Source organism: Mixophyes fleayi, chromosome 6, assembly GCF_038048845.1.
Source record: "Mixophyes fleayi isolate aMixFle1 chromosome 6, aMixFle1.hap1, whole genome shotgun sequence".
Taxonomy (NCBI): domain Eukaryota; kingdom Metazoa; phylum Chordata; class Amphibia; order Anura; family Limnodynastidae; genus Mixophyes; species Mixophyes fleayi.
Genome location: NC_134407.1, coordinates 32714183 through 32730112, shown reverse-complemented (window position 1 = coordinate 32730112; position 15930 = coordinate 32714183). Strand labels below are relative to the sequence as shown.

General features: G+C 40.9%; 1 protein-coding gene across 5 annotated transcripts in view; it reads right to left on the bottom strand.

Annotated features, from left to right (window-relative positions):
- The window catches only part of SH3PXD2A (SH3 and PX domains 2A), a 236409-nt gene that overhangs the window by 149515 nt on the left and 70964 nt on the right, over positions 1 to 15930 (bottom strand). For 4 of the 5 annotated variants that reach the window (XM_075216202.1, XM_075216203.1, XM_075216206.1 and 1 more), the window contains exon 3: positions 11703 to 11778. In XM_075216202.1, the coding sequence (XP_075072303.1) occupies positions 11703 to 11778 (76 nt within the window). Of the gene's footprint in view, positions 1 to 11702; positions 11779 to 15930 lie in introns of those variants that run through there. The other variant, XM_075216207.1, reaches the window with a different exon arrangement.

The following is a 15930-nucleotide window of genomic DNA, read 5'->3' as shown; positions in this document are numbered from 1 at the left end:
TAGGTAACGCAACGGACTTGTGTACATATCTCAGCTGGCAGATGCTGGAGCTGCAGCAGACACTATCACAGTTACGTGACCTCTCTCTACCAGGACATCATGAGTTAAGCTGAAACATAGTGAAATCTGCTGCCAGATCAAACTGTGTGAACAAGTCCTAACACAAACAGAGAGCAGATGATGACGTCTGACTCATGTATCACTATCAGCATGGACAATAATTAGTTTGGCAAGTGATTAACCTCCAATAAATCCTAAATTAGAGATTGTTTTTAAAAGCACACAGTAAATGGAATAGACTGCCGTTGCACACTGCTCCTACTTTATACATGCAAAGGGCTGATACATATATGTACCTATCTAGTCATAACGAAAATACAGTAAATCCATAATGGCCCAGCGTCCAAGGGCACATGTCATTTAGTATTACAGGGCAGCAAGTATGAAGGAAGTAATGTTGTTACTAGGCTGTAAAATGCAAAGTCTAAATTAAGTAAATAGGGCAGGAAGCACAGTCGCAATATAATAGTAAATAAATATATGACATACAAAATAGATATCTGTAGGATAAGCAACATATAGCAGGAAGCTGCAGTCACTCAGGTCTCCAACACTCTTTTCGGTACTGCCAACTGAAGATACAAGGGAAAATCCTCCAATCACAATATCACACCTGGGGTTAAAGTTATCAGACGTTCTATAAAAGGAACAGTGGAGGTGTTGCCCATAGCAACCAGATTCTAGCCAACATTTATCTAGCACATTCTAAAAAATGATAGCTAGAATCTGATTAGTTGCTACGGGCAACACCTCCACTTTTGCTTTGTAGAAAGTTTGATAAATTTACCCCTAAGCCTAAAACACAGTTTAAACCAAGAGGAACATAAACTAATCACAGATATCTATGTAGACATTTCCCTGCAATGACACACGTTGAGATGTGTGCTCTCGCAGGCAGCCTAGAGCTGCTCTGCTGGGACCCTGGGTCCAGTTTATATGTGATCCCAGTGTTTGTATGTGTATCCTTTAGGTGTTCAGCTTTCCTTCACCTGTAAGTTTATTAGCTGACTAAACCTGGTCCAGGTATGTGTGTCTGTGGAAGGCATTTAGATTATAAACTCTGTTTGGGCAGGGACTGGAGTGAATCAAGCATTTAATTATACAGCATGGCATAAAATGATGGCGCTATATAAATATTACATGAAGTAGTAGCCTCATGTCATCACATAGCTTCTGTCCTTCAACAGACATGTGGTAGGATCTTCTGACACAGATTCTTTATCTATAGAGCACAACTCTATTTTGTATATCTTCAGTTCCGATAGGGTTCTGAAAAGTATATACCGTATTTCCCCATGTATATGACGCTCCACTGAATAAGACGCACCTATATAAATCATGTGAAAAAATTGAGCAAAACATTATCCTCAATTTTTTCACAGAGTAATTGTGTAGCACATACAGAGGAGAGACAACGCTATAGTCAATTCTACCTTACCCTGTCAGATGATTCCTCTGTCCGGTAAAGTCTTCTTTCTTCTGTCCGTCTGATCCTGATGCTGGAAAGCCGCTTAAGGTCCTCTTCGCGATGACCGGATATCCTTTCAGGACCTTGGTTCCTGTGTATGTGCTGCACAATTACTCTGTGAAAAAATTGAGGATAATGTTTCGCTCAATTTTTTCACATGATTTATATAGGACCTTGGGTCCTGAAAGGACATCCGGTCATGGCGAAGAGGACCTTAAGCGGTTTTCCAGCATCAGGATCAGACAGACAGAAGAAAGAAGACTTTACCGGACAGAGGAATCATCTGACAGAGTGCTACTACCCCTGTTTAAGACGCACCCAGTTTTTAGACCCAAAATTTCGCGTCTTATACATGGGGAAATACGGTAAGTAGGTGGTTCTTTGACATGAAGAAATGTTCTTTCATGTTGATGCCTTCAAAATATTTTAAATTGTTGTTTTCTTCATACTACCCGAGTAGTTTTCTGCTTCATTAACAGGAAATATGGCTTCTGGGAAGTCCTGTGTATAACAAATATGAGCTGACCTCACACAACACAAACGCCTTTACATATATTTGTATATGTTGCAAGCAACTCTTTCATATTCTAAGTCAATTCTGGTATTTCATGCTTCGTATTTCTCATAGAACTATGCATGGAAATTTTTTACTGAATAACTTAAATTATATTTGTCACCAACACACAATAAGTCATTGTGAGATCAGATCAGCCTATCAGTTGTCTAAGATATAGTGATTTCATGAAGCACAAGACATCTCGTGCCTTAGGGGCATATTTAACAAACAGTGATGGTGCACTATCGTGCATTTACTGTAAAATCCATGTGTCCCGCATATTTAAGAAAGGTGCATCGCAGCATATATTGTGTATATCTGCTGCTTTGCATTCCTTTTCGTTTTTGGGAGCAGTCACCATTCTACAGTATGGTGACTGCTCCCAACCGCAATCTAACAAGTTCCGGAAAAAAGTTTTTTTTTCGGTAACTTGTCATGATAATTGAAAGATTTCAGTGCTGTCAGCTCTGCTCCGAAGAGCAGAGCTGGACAGCGCATGTGTGGAGGGATCACATGATCCCTCCCTTTCACTCACCTCTCGCTCTCTGCTACTATAGTTGTAGAGACAGAGCAGAGATGTCTGTGCACATGTGCAGTTCTTAGAACTGCACATGCGCAATTCCAGTGTGAAGAAAAATGAAGAGGACACGGAGGAGATCCGGAGACATCGCATTCCGAAGAGGCGGAGTATGTGTGATTTTTTTTATCACAGAAACAGCAGTTTATCGGAACTGCTGTTTCTGTGTTGCGTTTTTAATAAATTTGAGAAATAGTTCAATCCTTATCAATGCGATAAGGATTGAAAACTATTTTTCAATTTGTGATAAGATTGATAAAGGTGCCCCTCAGTGAGATCACTAGTTCCTAGTAAACGGACAAGCTGTATTCTCACAAATGTTGGCCCGGACAAAATGGCTGCTTGCAGTGTAGGCAGGTGCCGGGTACACTTCGACAGAAAGCATGAGGTAAGAAAGGGACACTTCCTAAACACAAGTATTTAAAAGCACTTTTGGAACAGATGTAGCGTTGCCATGAGACAAATGCCCTTTATTCAAAGTAAAATAGGAAACTGTAAGGGGTTAAAGTATAATTAACATTGGAAAATGTCCCTCAATCGGGAAGTCGCAGTGACAGAAAATGAGGGACACAGATTCCAGGAAGTAACAAAACTCATTTTGTCCAGAGCTGCTCCAGACCGATCATCAGAAGAAGGAGAGAAACATCTATTATAATGGTCTGATTTACTGAACTCCTGACCACAAGGAGTGAAGCGTTCAGCAGGCAGTCTGTGGGTATAAATGCAGACATAGAGTAATCCAGACTAAATGCACCACTGTGCTCTCAACACCTACTAAACAAACCAGAGAGAATATCTTCAGCGGAGAACACATCACTGCTGCCAAAGCTTCTAGTTCACGTTATAACGGAGACACAAAATCTCAGCGAAGGGGCAATATAAACGTGGATAGTAACACGATCGCTACCCAGGTGAGAATATCCAGCAATGGTCACCTCCTTACACATTCGTGGGTTTGAACGTCCCTGTGAGTTTAGAAAGACTATCAGCGATGCACAATTATAACGTTTCAACTTTTTAGAAAAAATACATAGGTTTCATTTTGTTCCCATGACCCAAAACACTAAATATATATTAAAAACCGTGAAAAATTGTCCAATGGACTAAACATAATAATCTCATTTTTTTGTGCAGGTTTTATCCTCATTTTGAAATTGAAATATGACGACAGCTCAACTTTAAAATGTTTCTGTATAGGAAAGGATTGTGATGAGAAGCTGGAAAGACAGTGTGACTGTTTCACATCTCTTCATACGTGGTGCCCAAATGCCAACAATCACTGTGTGTTCAAGCATCCTGCAAGATCTGGTCAGCTGCTGATTGAACAGACGTGAGTCATGTAATTGACAAACTAAAACGCACCATCAGCTTTCTCAGCTGCACCATTAAAACAACCGTATCTAAGCAGTCTGGCCAAAATATGGCTTCCTTGTATAGCTTCCTTGTAGTTAAAACTGACAAATAATTGGCAGTACTAATCGTTTTGAGCAACCAGAAAGAACAGTAGGTGGCCAGCTTAAAGCTGCCCACTCACTACGAACATGGTCATGATCCTCTTTCACCACACATGTGGATGGCTAAATTTGATCTGGGCCAAGCAGCCAGATATCTTAGGGCATCACTGCTGGTGCACCTGCAAGTTAATGTCCATTTTCCAACCACATTTACAAACATGATCCTGTTGCTCAATAGGCCCCCTACTCTGGCTCGATGCCCTCTTATAGTACACTGTTGGCGGCATACTTGCATATGGGAAGCCGTTATAGGTCTACTCTGGTGTCACCCGTCGTACAACCTCTGATCACTGTGACAGGAAGCAGTGATTAGAGGACTTGCTAGGCAGATCTCCCAACCACAGAAGTCAGTACAGGAAACACGTGTGCATTAAACTAAGAGAGCTGACAGGTACTCTGCTGGAATTGCTTCCTAGAGCGGTTCACAACACTATCCTAGTAGTTTGGAGGCCACAATCACCAATATGAGGCCAATTGCCCAAAACCATGTGCCAGTCTATAGCTATTATTAAAGAGCTTGGTGCTTGGATATTATCTGTTGGAACTAAAATATGGTAAGGTTCTCACTTGTTGGCCACATGCTGTTATAGCATTACTGATAGCAAGTCAATGTGAGACCCAAACACAACCAAACAACTTAATAGGAAAACAACTATAAAATCATTGTCGACCATGGTCAGAAGATGACAGCCATTGGCCTGTATGTGCGGTTTTCTTCTGAATGTATTAATAGGCGTTGGTGGTCCCAGAAGAGTGCGCCTGGCCGGCCTCAGTTTCGTATTATCAAGTTTATAGCCAGCTTGGTGGTTTCTTGCAATGAGATAAATTAGAGAAGGACAAAGATGTTCAACAACTTTCACACATGATAAAAGATGTCTTGATCTGTAACTCATTAGTTATGGGAAGAACACGTTTCTGAATATTATGAAATAGCTTGAACATACTCTCCAAGAACACCCAGGAGAATATCTGTATTCATGACTGGAGTTTTGTGGTCACCTTCTTGGCCTATGGGGGAAAATAGTTTCCTGAACTAACATTTATTCAACAATATTGTGGGAGTGAGGTTAGCTGGATGAGTGGTGAAATGACATAGAATCCATGCTCTCGTTAGTAAAGGGATCGCACACATACGTATGGGAGCATCCGATCCTGAGCGCCTCTCATGGTCACCTGAAATCCACAAGAGAACGAAGACAGATTGTTCATCTAAACTCGGGGGTCGAAGTGGAAATTTAGAAGTGGTGGTATGAAAAACGTAATGGGAATGTAAGTGAATGGAATTTTATAGTCTTACAGAACGCATTGCGCCATATACACCCCCACTTGACCACTGCCCAGACTCCTCCTGCAGTCCTTATTTGTACATAAAGCAGAACAAATGCTGCATATATGCAACAGTTCTAGAGTAATAAAAGAGTCAAGAGTCAATTTAATAAAATGAAAAAGCTAGTAAAGTAAGAAAAAAAAAAGGTGCTGAAAGTCGATTAAAAACAAAACAATGTTCATATTAGATGGGTTAGCAAACAGAGTTTCTTGAGAATTACAATAAAAAGGAATACAAAAGGTCAGACCAGCAGACCTGTAATGTGTTGCGTTAACAACCAAGTTCAACGATTTGTACGTGCAACGAAAAAGATTAAAGCGAAAGAGACAGGTGAAACCGATACAACATGAAAAGTAAAAGAGAACGGGATACTGTTGTTGGCAAGCGCATCAAATTACTGGAAGACAATCAGAAACGCACTGAATGGTATTAAAAGAGGTTTAAGGAAATCATTCATGATGGGTAGAGAAATGTAAACTCCTACAAAGGCAAGTTTACTGGATCACAGAAAACTTAATGACCTCCATCCTTCCAGGTTAAATGAAGACTACAACTTTGGCTGCAATCTTGATTGGTCAATGTCCCTAGAAGAAGAGAGTAGCAGACTTTGATCACATGACTGCTCTCTATTATACTGATTATTTCAACATGTTTTAATATAACTAAAAAGCTTGTTTGTTAATTTTATTACACATTTTGGTACTTGTTTATAGGTGTTATGTATGTTATTGACCCGTATCTGTATGGTCTCTGGATGTATTCATTAATTGATTACAAAGATTGTTTAACAGCATTTTGGCACTTTTTGCAAATACTTCTACTACATGTCCACATTACTAAAATTGCCTGACAAGGAGATTGTCCTTGTGAAACTTTGCACTAAGCAATGCTCATGTACAAATAACATTTGCAATTGGAGTTTCTGATGTGCACAATCCATCTTGGTTCCTCATGGATTGAATCGGGGCAGTAACTAGGGCAGTGTATCCCCATTCAGGATGGAGTTGAGGGGGCTCTGGCTAGTAGCGGATCCTGGTGGGGAGGGACGATGGGGGCCATAGACCCCAATAGCACTGCTCCCTGCATGTAGCTACAGAGTGCATGGCCCTGAAATCCCTTTCACTTCTGGGAAAATAGAATCTACATTACTGGCAATTAAAGGGATTTTGAGTGAAAGGTAAGCTGGATACATAACCAGCTGGAGTCAGAGGGGACTGGATTCTCTGCACTGCAGTCAGAAGGGGGGGAAGAAACAGATTCAGCAGAAATAAGACAGATAAAAGGAGAAATAGAGGGAGACAGAGACAGAGACGGAGAAGGAAATATAGGAGAGAATCACACTGTAGGTAAAATTTCAATGGTACAGATTTACTGATACTACATTAACTACATTAAACCTGCAAATATATTTCAAGGTTAAGAGATAAGGAAATTCAACCCCTCCCCCAGATAAAAAAAGATCTAAATCCGCTCCTGGCTTAAGCACAGGGTTAATTGCTATTTTTTTTAATTAGCATTATTTATATTATGTTTATACTATAGGAGCTTCATGGGTGGTGCCTATTATTGTTCCTACCAAAATGAGGGTGGAGTGGGAGGGCACCTGGGTTCTCTCTTGCCCAGAGAACTAAAACGTCTAGTTACAGGATCCAGATATCTGGATTTGAATGTACGTATATAAGCTGTGAGGCCAACCTTAAGTACTTCTGTTTGCTGGTTTATGTTTATGTGTGTTATCTGTCCCACCCACAACTTGCAGGCCAATCAAAAGCCACTTATAGCCAAGTCAAAATATACAAAGCCGCTACAGAGTACAATCCAGTCACTGGGCAAAATCAAGGAGTGGTCAGATCAGTCACACATGTGTGTGGCCAAATTTTACAGACCCGGTCACTCAGGCATCGGGCCGAGCGACTGAATCATCTGGCTGCATTGTGCTACTTCTACTTCCGGTTTGGCTAATTATGACGTATACAATGACAAAGGCCAACCGCCGAGACAGTTTGACTCGCTGACACGACAAATCTAATATGAGCGGATAACATTTCCATCTGACAGAACACACACAGTTCAATGGACAGACAATTTATTTAAAGATAACCAAATTGGCCAAGACATTCAGTCTATACTTCCACCCAAATCTACTTACACAATGATGATGATAATATTATTAAAAATCTAAACATCATTATTAACAATAATAAAAGAACAAACATCTGAATTGGTAGTAGTAAAACAACGAGATTATTTGGCATTGAACGTTTTTGCTTTCCTGATCTAAGAAGACAACTATTAAATACATTATTAAATCCCAGAGCTGTGCACAATTTAACCAAAGTACATAACTGTTTTCAGTTAGAGGGAAAAGAAAATCTAACTTAATAAGTTACAATTCTCATATGTTATTATTACAACATGAGAGATTAAAGACTCTGCAATGGGAACCAGAGATTTCGTGCTCTCCTCTGTCACATCCTCTCTATCAGATGTCAGCGCTGGCGACAGCGGGCAGCGTTCACCCTCTCACATTATGTCATTCCTTGGCATGGAAAGTCTTTTGTATTCACAATGAGAAAAGGAAAGAGAAATCTGGGAGTTTATAGCACTTAAATCTCTTTCACTGGTAGAGTAGAACTAGGCGCACACGTCATTTCTTGTAGTTGTTTATCCATACTATTTTTATGGTTGCATGTGCGTGGTGGAGGGCCTCCCTAGGGGCGTCACGTGTGTTTGGTACAGCTGATCGCTAAAACTAGAGTTTCAGTTGTTATGTTCTTCTTAAAGGTGAATACCATCCCAACGCACATACATACAATATATAGTTATAGTGTTTTCATGCCTACACCTCCGTTTCAACAGTGTAAATATTGCTTATACGACTTTCCGTACTTCTGATTTTCACCCTGACAATCTTCTTTTTGGAGGTGTATGTCAGTTTGCACAATACTTGTGCATCTTCTCATTGTCTAAAAGGCATATATATGAACAGGGGTAGGCTGGGCTGGGGGACATGTGGGCATCTGCCCCCCAAGCCGGTCCCATAGTGGGCTACCATGGGCTGGGACACCTGCATTTGTTTTCCTTGAGAATGTTCCTAATAGGCAGCACAGTGGCCAAGTGGTTAGCACTTCTGCCTCACAGCACTAGGGTAGTGAGTTTAATTCCCAACCATGACCACCTGCCTCTGGGCACTCTGGTTTGTGCCCACAAATCAAAAACATACTGGTAGGTTAATTGGCTGCTTTGAAATTGACCCTAGTCTGTGTGTCTGTCTGTCTGTGTGTGTGTGTGTGGGGGGGGGGGGGAGTTTAGACTGTAGCTCTATTTGGGCACGGACTGATGTGAGTGCGTTCTCTGTACAGCGCTGCCAATTAGAGGCGCTATATAATTAAATAAATAATGATGATGAGTCCAGTCTTGCCCCCCCCCCCCCCCCGGGCAAAAATTTGCCAGCCCTCCCTTGTATGTGAACAAACAAACATTTTTGGGTAAAGGGTTAAATGGAAAAGGGGGCAGAGAGAATCCTAAATAATTGCATAAAAGTATAAGAGGACTTTCAAATACGAATACATAATTTGCTCTAATGCTGGAGCTCACCGTCACTATACCTTTGAGATAACAACTTCTAGATAATTTGGCATGACCTTCAGATAGGCAGGACCCGTTGTCTATGCCCATTCCCTTAGCTCCATTGATACCTACATGAAGTTTCTGGTTAGGCAAGGAGAAAGGCTTGATGGGACAGGTAACTCTTTAGGCGGCAGCCTAAAGAGTGTAAAAAGCCTACCTATGGCACTGGGGGCTTGGTTTGGACAGTAGCTTGGGTCCTGGATAACGTTCAAACTACTCATCTACCGACACTGTAAGTAAGGACATACTCCAAAATCTCAAGTTAGGCTTAATTATATTTTAATAATGTAGCTTGTTTGCAGTGAAGGTGATGCAGTAATTGTAAAATGTTGTATGAAAATATCATCAGCATCATCACCATTTATTTATACAGCAGCACCAATTCCGCAGCGCTGTACTGAGAATTTTTGTCCTTCACATCAGTCCCTAATATACTAGCATACAGTCTAAATTCCCTAACACACACACTCTAGCCCTAATTTTGTCAGCAACCAATTAACCTACTAGTATGTTTTTGTAATGTAGGAGGAAACCGGAACACCCAGAGGAAACCCATGCAAACACGGGAGAACATACAAACTCCACAGATAAGGCCATGGTTGGGAATCGAATTCGAGGCAGAAGTGCTAACCACTAAGCCACCGAGCTGCCCATCTGGTATAGCTGAAGCTATGTATGATTAGAGGCAATATGGCAGACTTTTTCCAATGCTGTACTCCTGCCCCTAGTATACAGAAAGAGATACATGTGTTGCTCATTTTCCTAGCCGAGTCCATTATGAACAGCCTACAAGACTGGACACAGTCTACGTAAAGGACCACTGTGAGCAGGGCCGGATTAACCCGAGGTCTAACTGGGCTATAGCCCAGGGGCCTCGGGCATCCAGGGGACCCTTCAAACTCCTCAGCAGCATTATTGATCGGTCGGGGGCGGGGGCGCCCCCAGCCCGATCAATGCTGCTGAGTACTGTCAGTGCAGTCCTCCGTCCCAGCGCACTGTAGTCAGCTTACTGAGGATATCTCGCGAGAGTTCATGAACTCTCGCGAGATCTCCTCAGTAAGGAGCTTACAGCGCGCCGGGACGGAGGACTGCACTGACAGGTAAGTGCTTGGGGGGGGGTCCTCGGGGGGGTCCTCGCGGGGGGCGGCGGACGGCTCACATTGGGGGCCTCGCGGGGAATGGAGGGCCCCTTAGCCCAGGGGCCTCCATTCCCTTAATCCGGCCCTGACTGTGAGTAATATTAGTCAATAACCTGCACTGTTCCTGCACAACAAGTCCTGACACTGAATTAGCTGCAAGAAATACAGAAAGCTAACGGCGCAGAGGTTTATGGGAAAAGAGATGAAAATCGAGTAAATATGTTTCTTGGTCAAAGGCGTATGTTTTAATAAAAGTAAAACAAAATGAAAGTTTGTGAACACAACATATCTCTTTGGGGTGGTGTCAAGAGGTAAAATAAAGACAATTCTTTATCATATGTAAGTGTAAGCCAAAATACAATACACAAATCATTGGGAGTGGACTTTTCAAACCTATCCTTTGCCAAATGACATCAGCGTTATGGGGATTCCCACTGACGAGGCTGGAGTCTGTTCATTTTGGTACGAACGTGAAGTAAAAAAAAAAAATGAATGTTTGATTACACTCTTTGTCCCTGCAGGTTATTTGTTTTTTTTCAAGGACATGTCCTGTAAGCTCTACTTCAGTGGGTCTGAGAATGGGGTGATGTGACAGGATTGGGTATTTGCTATATCCATTATAAAACAACTGCACTTACACCTATGCAGTGCAGTAACGCAGGACAGTGTGACTACATCCACATTGTGTTAGTCACCTGGCTATACAGCGGTACTACATTTACAAAACTGGATGATCCACCATGAAGCGATGCTGTGCGATTTGGGATTTACACATTTCAAAAACAATTAAAATACTACTAACTGTTGCACGTGAATTAATTTATTTTCTATATCAGCACAGTGGCCTAATGGTTAGCACTTCTGCCTCACAGCACTGGGGTTATGAGTTTGATTCCCGACCATGGTCTTATCTGTGTGGAGTTTGTATGTTCTCCCTGTGTTTGCGTGGGTTTCCTCCGGGTGCTCCGGTTTCCTCCCACACTCCAAAAACACACTGGTAGTTTAATTGGCTGCTATCAAAATTGACCCTAGTCTGTCTCTCTCTCTCTCTGTCTGTCTGTGTGGCTGTGTATGTTTATGTTAGGGAATTTAGACTGTAAGCTCCAATGGGGCAGGGACTGATGTGAATGAGTTCTCTGTACAGCGCTGCGCAATTAGTGGCGCTATATAAATAGCTGATGATGATGAACTGCATGTACGTGGTATAGTCAGTAATACGGAATACCATCATCAAAACAATAATCAGTTCACCAGATATTTCTTGGCTACTGTAATGCTTTTATTATACATGTGACACGCTAACCCCTCTCCTTAATACTGTAAATATCACAGTGTTTATTTCACTTGTTAGGTCAATGGTATTATTATCTAATACTTTTACATTTGACACCACAAGCAACAGATTGGTCAAAGACATGGAATGTTTGTTACCTGGGAGAAACGGGATTATTCTCTGCTTCGGATCTTTCTGTCCAGCTTCAATTGGAAACTTATCCAAAACTTGCATCTGTTAGAAAAGAATGATAATATATTATAGAAAAATAATGGAAAAAAAAAAAACATATGCCTGTCGCATAGGGGTCAATTCATACGATGCTTAATAATAATACAACTATAGAGTGCTAGAATGTTACCATAATACTAATATTTAGGAGCACAGCAACGCAGTTACATACATATTAGCATGCCACATACATAGACTATGTTCATGCACCCGTTACTTTAATGGGTCTATGTCAATTGAGATCTCATTGTGAAATATTCTGCAAATTGATGAATGTATTAACCGTTATGGATTTCATGTATCACTTGGCTGCACCGTAGCCACTGGCTGCCAAGGCAATATGGAATTTGTAGATTCTCAACAGCTAGATAGCCATACAGCTAGGGTGCCAACATCTGGCATATAATTATGCTGGGTCGTGTAGTACCACAACAGTTGTACGGCCACAGGTAGGCACATCCTATGTTTAGACATTTAACTCCAGTATATTTGTAGATACCTTGGCTGCCTCTGCTATATACCCATGCAAGGTCTTGGAGTTTTCCAGCAGCTCTAGTGCCAACACCTGGTTATGCTGGGACTTATAGTTCCACAGCCATTGTAGGTTCAGGTTGTTGACCTGAGATACATAATTACAGCATAGTCAATTAAGGCATCGCTATTTCAAATGTCTGCTACAAAACAATGTTCTTGCACAGTGTCATCTGTAAACAGGATCTATATTTACTGAGATGGGAAAGAGGGGCCTGATTCATTAAGGATCTTAACTTGAGAAACTTCTTATTTCAGTCTCCTGGACAAAACCATGTTACAATGCAAGGGGTGCAAATTAGTATTCTGTTTTGCACATAAGTTAAATACTGACTGTTTTTTCATGTAACACACAAATATCAACTTTAAATTTCAGTGTACAAATAAGCTATCAAGTATTTGTGTGCTACATGAAAAAACAGTCAGTATTAAACTTATGTGCAAAACAGAATACTAATTTGCACCCCTTGCATTGTAACATGGTTTTGTCCAGGAGACTGAAATAAGAAGTTTCTCAAGTTAAGATCCTTAATGAATCAGGCCCTAGAATTGGATTGTCAGAGTTACTTCACGCTAGATCTGTAGCCACACATACAGTCATTACATGGGGCCTGTATATACATCTGCATCTCTTAGCATGTGCAGCTGTCAGACCAATCTCCAGTACGTCTAGATAGAGTCGTCCTATACACATGTTCCCTGCTCAGCTCCCTCTGTTTATTTACCGATGTTTATTTTTAGACAGAATGGGCTGGAAATGATCCAAAACATTATTTTCAGGTTAAATGGATATTTTTCAGCAGCATAAATGGGCTGATTAAAGCTCCACATCGTATGGAAGCTTTTAGGCACGTAAAGTCCATTTATGCCCAACTTTGGTAAATGTTGTAAAGAAAAAAGTCTTGACGGTGTTTTGATGGCGCTCACTTGTTTGCCTAGTGGTGTAAGGAACACTGGACGCCTCGGACCACCCACCTCATCGGGTTTCACTTCAGAAGAACAGATGTTATGCCAATTTAAAACATAAAAAAGGGTTGTGTTTTTACACAGGACTACACGATGCGCCACAGACATAAACTTTATTTTTCTACCCCTCAAACAGACGTTGGGCAGAGCCATTTCCAAGCTTCTGAGCAAGAAAAACTTCCTTTTTTAAAAGAGACGACGCTTCAATAAAATAAACGGAGGACCCTACAAGAACGTTACTGTGAAAACAGATGGGGATGCAAAGAACCAATGATATCATCAGCAAACTGCAACTAATTCACTAATTCACTTTTATCAATAAAAGTTATACAGATAGTGCGCATTTATTAGGGACATCTGATGCCCTCCAAATTGCGCCTGCTAGTATCACAATAGTCTGCCCTCTTCCTTCTATGTCAATGACATAAGGGGGCAGTACAGCCCTAACACTATGCGCCTTATACTCACCAGCGTCATGTGACTAAAAGAATCGTTCTCTATCTGTATATTATATACAAAAGAACAGGGTCCATTCTGCAAATCCTGGCCCGTGAAATGTCTTAATGAGTTTCACAGGTACAGGGGGATACATAGCCCAAAGAATTCATAAGCTTTTCACGTGCCCGTTTTTCAAGCAAAAAATGTTTGGGCATCTAGGTGAATGGCAGAAAATTCCGGTTGGAAAAAGATTCTCAGCATATTCTACAGTCAGTAAAATAAATAAACAAATAAACGTACTCATTGTCCATTATAAAGAAGCATGATGCCCCAAACATTAATAATTTATAGTAATAGAGAGCCATCCAAATCACTAATAATCTGCTGCACATGACAGTGCGCAATTATTATGCCTATTATTGCGAGTTAAGTAACTTTCAAAGATGTCTTAGATTTCCAATAACTCTACTGGAAATAAAATGATAATAATAAATAAAATAAAAACCATTACCTGTAATATTCTAACAAGTAGCACACAGAAGGAATTATACAATTAGGAAAAACAAGTAACAGCTAAGGCGCTGGGTACTGAGCGAGAAAGGCATGAATGATTATAATTAAGGAGAAGTAGGACACAATTAAAATCTGTACTACTCCCCAATGTACCTCGTGATGTCACTGCATTGTTATACATATTAGTACAGGCCACAAAATAGCTGCCAGCAATATGTGTAGATGACAGGTGAACCTCAAGTAGAGTAAAGTGTGCTCTGCACACAGTATCTGCAGGACAGTAATCCGCTTGTAGATCATAAAATTGCTTCAAACACATTACACACAAGAGCAGAAATATACACGGAGTACACATGAGGGACTGTGGTAGGACCGATAGACTTCAAAAGATTGTTAATTGTAGAATTACAATACACACACTTCAATAACTTCAATCATTCTGGTTAACACTGTTCCTCCAAAAGGCATTGGATTATTGATTAGACTGGCCAAATACACTTAATTATATGGGTCAGTTTGTCACCCACACACAAGTGAATTGGTTAAAAAATGTAATTCACCATACAAGGTGATCTAATCTGAAGGTTTAACACACAAAAACACATTTTCCTGCTATATTATTGAGTGCATTGATGCAGCGTTGTTTGAAAACAACATGTGAAGGAGAACCAGAAGGTCATTTGGATCATATGCTCTAATCAATATGATGGCAGTTAAGTGGGGTCATTTTGCCGGCCACCAACCGAGTCTTCTATTCACAACACAGGGTTGAATAAGTAAATCATGGTACTGTCATGAGATTTATATAATAGTTGTCTCTACTCATGAGAAACCTGGATAAAGACACAAATCCGCTGTTAAAATGACTTTGAGCTAAATCACTCCATGGTCAGGCAGATAGTTCAAAAGTGAAGATGATTCAACACTACTGTTAGCCTTTGTGTTTGTTCACCTTCTTACCATACAAACACGTCCCAGTGATGCCAGAAGAGATCCCATTGCTCGGACAGAGTACTGAACAGCCAGATCTCATCCAGTTTGGACAGCCAAGAATGTGCACACTGATCGATGATCTGGAGGGTTAGCGTTCAGGCAGCTTTGCAGGCCTGCCTCCTCAAGTGAAAAGCTGGGTATGCAACCATGGGGCAGATCACACGATAAACAATTGGTTGGTCAGATATTGCAAGAGTGTGTACGCTCCCATGTTCCTGTTTTATTGTTCCAAAACACATTGCATCACTTGATTTGGTTTTATAGACTTCCTAAAATTCACGTTCAACGATGGAACGATGTGAGGAAAATTTGGAAGAGTGTACGCACTCATGACCGTCTGTCAAACACGTCTGCCTATAGCTCCTCTGTATATCTGTAGAGTGTGTAAACGGAGTCACAATCTTTTCAGCAGATGAGAGATGCAGATCTCAGATCGGACGGTAAATCAAGTAGGTGTGTACACATGAATCAGCATGCTCATCGCAACTTTCAGTCGTCGGTAAAATCGTTACAGAAAACGAATCTGACGTAAGATTACATGGGTAAGTACCCAGCTTAAGATTAACGCAAGGGGGTAAATGTATCAAGCTGAGAGTTTTCCAACGGGTTTGAAAAACCAATCAGATTCTAGCTATCATTTATTTAGTACATTCTACAAAATGATAGCTAGAATCTGATTGGTTGCTATAGGTAACATCTCCACTTTTCAAACTC